The sequence below is a fragment of the Coturnix japonica genome, chromosome Z (assembly GCF_001577835.2).
Source record: "Coturnix japonica isolate 7356 chromosome Z, Coturnix japonica 2.1, whole genome shotgun sequence".
In the NCBI taxonomy this organism is placed as follows: Eukaryota; Metazoa; Chordata; class Aves; order Galliformes; family Phasianidae; genus Coturnix; species Coturnix japonica.
The window spans coordinates 61,519,761-61,527,614 of record NC_029547.1 but is presented as its reverse complement, the minus strand read 5'-3'; the positions used below and the strand labels follow the sequence as shown (position 1 = coordinate 61,527,614).

The following is a 7,854-nucleotide window of genomic DNA, read 5'->3' as shown; positions in this document are numbered from 1 at the left end:
TAGTTGATATGGTCCCCCAACACATCCTGGCTGGCTCTATGACCAGGTGGAGGTGAGTAACAAGCAGTGTCCCCAGGGGACAGTCCTGGGTGTGGTGCACTTCAGTGTCATTATCAGTGACATAAATGATGGCATTCAGTGCACTCTTGGCAAGTTTGCCAATGGCACCACACAGCTTTGCCAGAAGGCTTGGATCCAGTGGTCTGCAGAGGTCCCTTCCAACCCCAGAGATTCTGTGATAGTGTGAGAAGGGAGCCGTGGAGATGCTGACCATGTGGGGGGCTGCCAGGAGGGCGTGTGGGGTCTCCACGGCAACTACCGGGACTTTGTGATGCACGGGCAGCCGCACCCAAAGGCCATTGTGACATGGTGGTGTCCCGGTGCCTTTAGGGGCCAGAGTCCCCGTGCTGCTCACTCTCAAGCGAGCAGCTCCGTGAGGAGGTAGCAGCTTCCCTGGGTGCCTGTAGCTTTGTCTCCGTGAGTGGGTACAGAGATGGCGGAGGAGCAGGACCAGAAGGCCCACTCCCAAGCTGATAAAAGACTGCCGAGTGTGCGGGAACAGCGCCAGGTGCGGGATGTGCTGGGAGGGAGAGGGATACCACGGCACCCGAAGCACCGGGGCAGGGGGCACAGCAGCGGGTGGGGTGCCATGGCGGGCCCTGAGCACCTGTGGCCAGGGCACCGCTCCTCCTGCCCCGGGGTGTTTCCTGGGCACCAGCCAACTCCCAGGACAGCTCTGCACCCCGAGGCAGAGAGCAGTAGGACCCAGCTCAGCAGGGCTGTCTGTGTCCGGGAACAGCCTCCTCATGGGGGCTTTGCCAGGGACGCTGGTGGTAATGCAGCCACCTGCAACCCAGGCCTCCTTCTCCCTACACAGGTGGGTCGCAGGCCGCAGCAAGCTGTGCTGCCAGGCAGACAGAGTCAGGATTTGTCTGTTCGTGGGAACCATCTTCCACAGGTGCCCCACCCGGTGAGAGCACAAGCCTCTGGGAGCCGCCGTGCACAGGTAGGGAGCCCAAGAGAAATGGGAAGGTCTTCCCGAGTGCGGGGAGCGGCCAACCAGCAGGTGGGACCGCTCCCAGCAGGATGAGCCTGCTGCAGCCAGATGGCTGCTGGTGTGTGGTGGGGACTGATGGGGGTGCAGCCGGACTGTGACCATTCTGCTCTAGGGAACGGGGTGGCAGCGACCGTGAGCTGGGTGCTAACTTTGGATTTCCCCCTGACTTCTCTTGCAGGCGGACAGACCACAAGGGAGACAGTCTCTGCCAGCCTTGCCACCTCTCCCACGGCGGGTGGTGTCACTGCCAGCTGCGCCCCAGAACGCAGCCACTGCTCGGGGACGAGTTCCCACATTCTATTCACTGCCAGCAATAGCCTCCAGGAGTTTTCCAAGAGGCAGAGCTGCCAGTGCTGTTGGAGCTACCAGCAGCAGAGTGGCTGCCCCTGGTCTTCAGGGCAACCCTCAGCACCAGGACATGGCAGTGAGGGCCGAGGGCTGGCAGGCAGATCTGTGTGGCCCTGCACTCCCACTCAAGCCTGCAGAGAGGACACCCAAGTCCCTCAGGTTGGCATACTGGGTGCGTCTGGGAGCCACACGACCAGGAGCCTGCCTGAAGCAAGCACGGCCTGGGCGACGTGCACCCACCAGCACTGTGAGACCACCAGCAGGAACAACCCAGGTGCTGGCCCCCAAGGCTGGGAAAGGCCCTGAGGATGAGACGCGACATGCTGCCAGTGCTCAGGAGGACAGCGGAGATGCTCACAGGGTCTCTACATCACGCTCCCTGGCAGCAGAGCAGGCAGCAGAGAAGGAAGCAGAGCAGGCAGCAGAGCTGGCAGCAGACAATGGTGCCAAAGGTGCTGGCACTTCTCAGGCCATGCTGGATGCCAAGAGCAGCAAAGAGAGGGCCCACTCAGCCATGAGTGGGGGCAGCTTCCTGCCCTGCTGTCTTTGCTGTTCCACCTGCAGTGCTGTTCTGACAGATCAGCAGGAAGAAAAGAAAGACATCACTGAGAGAGACACTGTGGCAGTGGCAGGCAAGGAGCCTGTGAGCACATCATTGCCTGGGGCAGAGTCCCTGGCTCCAGTGTCTCCAGTGCCTGGAAAACTTCAGCACGAGATGAGCAAGGCACAGGTGGGCAGCAGGCGTGAAGTAAGTGGAGGCAGGGTCAAGAGTGTGCACACTGTGGGGAAGTGTGGCAGGCTGAGCCCTGCCATGGCCAGGCAGCTGCCGGAGTGTGTCAGGGACTGTTGCAGGGGACAGCTGGGGCATGAGTGTGCCTCACAGTGAGCAGCTCTGTGGCAGCTTGGCACGAGGGAACAGGGCTGTAGCAATCACTGAACCAAGTGTTGCCCTCAGGCTCCGTGCAGGGCCTTGCCATGTCAGCATGGAAAAGCGGGTTGTGTGGAGAAAGGACCCTACTAACTCAGTGTTTCTGCTCTGCTTCTCTCACAGGTGAACAAGCTAGAGATCAGGGACACATTCACCCACAGCAGCATCTCAGGGGAGGAGAGACAGCCTTTGCCAACTTGTGGACCATCCCTGTGTATCCCTGCACCCCCTCTCAAGCCTGCACACGCCACACGCAAATTCTACAACTTGGCATACAAAAGGCATCCCTTAGCCAGCAGACCAGGAACCTACCAGAAACCAGCAGGTCTAAGGCAGCGTGCACCCACCAGCACTGAGGAAACATCAGCACAAGCAACGCAGTTGCTGGCCCCCCAGGTTGGGAGCAGCCTCACACGTCAGACACCACCTGCTCCCAGTGCTCAGGAGGACACCGGAGATGCTGTCAAGGACCCTTCATCACATTCCCTGGTGTCAGAGTGGGCAGCAGAACATGGTGCAAGAGCTGCTGGCACTCCTCAGGACATGCTGGATGACAAGGATGATGAAGAAAGGGCATGGTCTGACAAGAGAGAGAACACGTCCTACTGTCTTTGCTGCTCTACCTGCAATAATCTGATGGATGAGGATGAGTAGGAGATGTCAGCCCTGTGGCAGAGGCTGCTAGAGGCCCGGTGAGCACACCATCTGGGGAGGCGCAGTCCTGGCCTCCAGCTTCTGCCATGTCTGCAGGTGCCAGGCATGAGGGGCACTTTGTCCTTAGCTCCTCCTTGTCACCAGAGGATGCTCTGTCTTTGGACACTGAACGCCAAGAATGAAACACCCTGGTCACTCTGATGCTGGAGGCAACAAGCTTCATGGCCTCCTCTGCTCTCTGTTCTTGAGCTTACATTCACTCAAGCCTCTGTCCTCCAGCTTCTATCAGCTCAAGTCACTTGAGAGGCCTTTCTCATGATGTAGAAAAGCAGTTCTCGTGATTCAATACCCATGCAGATTTCCTGTTCTCCACAGCTGTTTATCATGTCAGGTACAACTTCTGCCAAGCAGCTCTTCCTTCTTCATCACTGCATCATTTCATCACCTTTACGTTTAGCGAGATAAGAAGAAAGGGATCTGTGCCTGAGGAGAAGCTTGGCTTTTCTGTTTGTGTACAAATTGCTTCTCACCTAGCATTTAGAAGACCATTCAGTACAGGGATTCCTAATTTGGCTAAATCTGGCTTTTTAATCTGGAACTGAAAAAGCAGTACGTATTCTCTACAGCAGAGATAATATACTTTGCTTTCTCTGTTTTGATTTCGGTTTCCAAAAGTACAATAAAAGTATTTAGTTTCATTTTACTTTTTTCTGTCTCACGTGATCAACTTTTTGCCTTTTCCAAAAGCGTCAGCATTTTTGTAACAGCAATATGTAACTAATCCTCATCACTGGATTTCAAAGAAATGAATCTAAGTATTGCTTCTGATTCCTATTTGGGTGGTGTCATGGAGTTATCATTAGATGTAAGTCCGTTGTAGGGGGCACAGGCTATGGGAAAAGCAAAAAAAAGGAGACGGGAGCGAATTAAAAGGAAGGCGTTTGCCACAGGACCCAGCTGGCCGTGGGCCACATGCTCCGAGGGAGGGGGAAGGGCAAAGAGCGAGCAGATCGTCCTAACAGAGAGCAAACACGAGAGCAGTGATCTGAGGAGTAACAGTGATTTACTAAAGGGAACCAAATGAAGCAAAGCGAGAGGGACGAGAGTACCCAAAGTAGGAGTCAAACCACAACGGTGCGAGGGAAGCACGCGCTTTGCTCCGCGGCCAGCCAAGACGGCTCGAGGCAGAGAGCGGCTGGGGTCCGGTGTGGAGTCCCACCCCGCTTTCTCTCTGAGCCAAGTCCTCCGGGGATGCCACTCATCCCCTCCCTTCCAGGAAGCCCAAATGCCCCAAATGGTGGTAACACGGAATAGGAATGTGAACTCTTTAACTGCTGCTGCTATGTGTGTTCTGGTGTGGAATACCATCTACAGAAATCACAAAACCATAACAGCTGCCTTTCAGCAAGCCTGAACAGGCTGGATTCTTGGAGGCTCTACATGGCCAACTATGGAATCTTATAACTGGGATTAATAATCAGACAGATTAGTGCAGGTTAGGAGCTGACCTACTGGACAGGACCTGTGAGGAGAAGGTCCTGGATGCCCCTGTGGACAACCCAGAAAGTTCCCCCCTGGATGCCCCTGTGGACAACCCAGAAAGTCTCATAAAGCCAATTGTATTCGAGCTGCACTAAAAGTGTGTGGCCAGCAGGTTGAGGGAGGTGATCCTCCCCATCTAGTCTGCCCTGGTGAGGCTGTATGTGGAGAACTGCATCTGTTTCTTGGCTCCCAAGTTCATAGAAGGCAGGGAACTGCTGAAAAGAATGCAGTGGAAGAACACAAAAATGTTTATTATGGGCCAGATGCATCTCGCTTCTGAGGAGAAGCTGAGAGACCTGGGCCTGTTTAGCCTGGAAAAGTCTGAGGGAAGATCTTCTCTATGCTTATAACAGAATCATAGAAACATAGAATCGCTCTAGTTGGAAAAGACCATGTAGATCATAGAGTCCAACCACAACCTGACCATACTACCCTAGCTAAAGGTTCTGTGTGGGTTTTGGATAGACTCATCAACAAGCTAAGGCCAATGACATGAGGATCAGCAAATCCAAGTGCTAGGTCCCGCACTTTGGTCACTTAAACCCCGTGTAAAGCTGTAGGCTTGGGGCAGAGTGGCTGGAAAGCCACACAGAGGAAAAGGACATGAGGGTGTTTGTAGACATCCATCTGAATATGAGCCAGCAATGTGCCCAGATGGCCAAGGACATCTGTGCCCCAGCTTGTATCAGAAGTAGTGTAGCTGGCAGGACGAGGGAGGTGGACCTGGCACTGGTGAGGCTACAGCTCAAGTACTGTATTCAGTTTTGGGTCATTCAGTATGTGAAACTCATTGAAGAACCATGTCCAAAGTAGGGCAGTGGAGATGATGAGGGGACTGGAGCACAAGTCCTATGAGGAGTGGCTGAGGGAAGGCTTTTGATATGGTCCCTAACAACATCCTTCTTTCCAAATTGGGAAGATACAGATTTGCTGGGTAGACTGCTTTACTGACAAGGAACTACTTGTGAGATTGTACTCAGAGTGTGGTGATGAAAGGCTCAACATCTGGACGGAGATCAGTGAGGAATGGTGTTCCTCAGGGGTCAATACCAGGACTGGTGACAATTGATGTCTTCATCAGTGACACTGATAGAGGGATCGAATGCACTCTCAGCAAGTTTGTAGGTGACACCAAGCTGTGTTTTTGCAGTGACCAGCTTCAGAGCAGGTAAGACTGCACTGGGGATGAGATCTGAAGCAAAAAGGGACAACAGAAAGTTCTCTGGGAGGCTTTTTGAAGCCAGCAAAAGTTCTGTGCCTGTAATGGTGAGCTGGCAGCTTGTGGGCAGGGTGGAGCTGACACTGCCACCCTCAACCAGGCTACCAAGCTGTAAGTAGCTTCAGGGAGAGCCACAGAGTGAGTGAACAGTTCCTGTGTTTGCTTTTCTGGCTGCAGGTTGTATGGCAGTCTCTGAAGTCAGTCAAGGTTAAATTGGGTTGGACTTTGAGCAACTTGATCTAGTCATAGGCGACCCTATTTATTGTAAGAGAGTTGAATCAGATGACTTTTATAGGTCCTTTCCAGCTGAAAAAATTCTAAGATTCTATGATGTTTATCTTAGTATTCATTCTTTTCTGTTCTATGCTTCATTGAAGAAATGTTGCAGACTTTTGCTATTCAGTTTCTGGAAGTACAGCTAATAGCTTCACTGATAATTTAAAGAGAAAGGAGAAAGCAAAGCTAGGAAGGTAGTATCTGGAAAAATTCTGTAATTCCCCCTTACTAGTCCATTCTGATGTATTTATGTTTACAGCCTATACAGAATATTTGTGGATGACAGCACAAAGCTGTCACACAATGAAGAATCAAGTGTGGTGTCTGCAAATAATGTTGATGTGATGCTGCTTTTAGGAGATGAAAAAACAGTATTTTATGATTTTTAAAAACTAAATAAATAAATAGTGTCTTACTTTGCCCTTCTTTCCCAGCCTCCATAAATACATCAATAGAAAATACATAAGCAATGTCCACTGCAGAAATTCAGTGTCTCTTGAACAAGCATGGGCAGCCAAAATGTTCACCTATCTCAAGACGTCAACAAACTAAAATTATTTCAAGCTTTTTGAAGAAAATGAAAACACTGTGCATTTGACCATGCTGAACCTCATTAGATTGTCTGATTGCTCATTAGACTGAGCAGGCTACTTTTCAAGGATGCCTTTATGAGAGAACAAGAGCTCTCCATCGTTCTGAACAAGAAAGCAGGCAGAGGAGGCAGGAAAACAGCATGGCTCAGAAAGGCATACTAAGCATACTGAGAGCAAAGAAAGGTGCTTACAAGCTCTGGAAACAAAAGTTTGTCATCTGGTAAGAACCCAGGGATGCGGTCCAGACTTGCAGACAAGGAACTGGGAAAGCCAAGGCACAGGCAGAACTGAACTTGGTGGTGGATGTGAAAAGCAATATGAAGACATTCTATAGGAACACTGGCCAGAAGAGACAGGCCAAAATAAGTGTACCTCCCTTGGTAAAAGAACTGGCCTCAACAGACAAAGAGAAGGCTGAGGTACTGAATGAATTCTTTGCCTAAGTCTTCACTGGAGACAGTGATTCTAATATTTCTCATGTCCCTGAGCCCTGCATCCCTAAACCTGTAGCTGGGGACCTGGGCAGTAAATCTCTCTCCACCACAAGGGCAGAGCAAGTCCAAGAATGCCTCATGAGACTGAATGCATGCAAGTCAGTGTGGCCAGATGGCATGTTTCCATGGTCTGAAGGAGCTGGCTGAAGTGGTTGCCGAGCTGCTCTCCATCATATCTTCAAAGCCATGGCTGTCAGATGAGGTCACAGATGACTGGAGGAAGGGTCACATCATTCTCATTTATAAGAAGGGGAGCAAGGAGGACCCAGGGAACTACAGGCTGGTGAGTCTCACCTCTGTGCCTGGGAAGATCATGGAACAGATCCTCCTGGATGACATGCTTGATCATGTAAGCAATGACCATGTGTTCTGAGACAGCCAGCAAGGCTTCAGCAAAGGAAGGTCATGCATAGCCTATCTGGTGATCTTCTATGATGGAGTGATGGCATTGGTGGACAAAGGGAAGGCAACTGATGTCATCTGCCTGGACTTCTGCAAGGCCTTTGATGTGGTCCCCCACCACATCCTTATCTCCAAATTGGAGGGATGTGGATTTGATGGGTGGGCCACTTGATGGATAAGAAATTGGCTGAAAGGCCACAGACAGAGGTAGGTGATTAATGGTTCTATGTCTTGGGACTGGTGCTTTTAGCATCTTTCTCAATGGCATTGATGTCAGAATTGAGCACACCCTCAGAAAGTTTACTGATGACATCAGGCTGAGTGGTGTGGTTGACATGGTG

At 51.5% G+C, this 7,854-nt stretch overlaps 1 protein-coding gene across 1 annotated transcript; it reads left to right on the top strand.

Moving 5' to 3' along the window:
* Window positions 1–422: 422 nt before the first annotated feature.
* Window positions 423–3,690, top strand: LOC107306621. Its single transcript, XM_015849932.2, has 4 exons — window positions 423–568; window positions 878–1,006; window positions 1,236–2,135; window positions 2,457–3,690. The coding sequence occupies exons 1-4, from the start codon at window positions 494–496 to the stop codon at window positions 2,985–2,987; spliced, it is 1,635 nt and encodes a 544-aa protein (XP_015705418.1). The 5' UTR covers window positions 423–493; the 3' UTR covers window positions 2,988–3,690.
* Window positions 3,691–7,854: the final 4,164 nt, after the last annotated feature.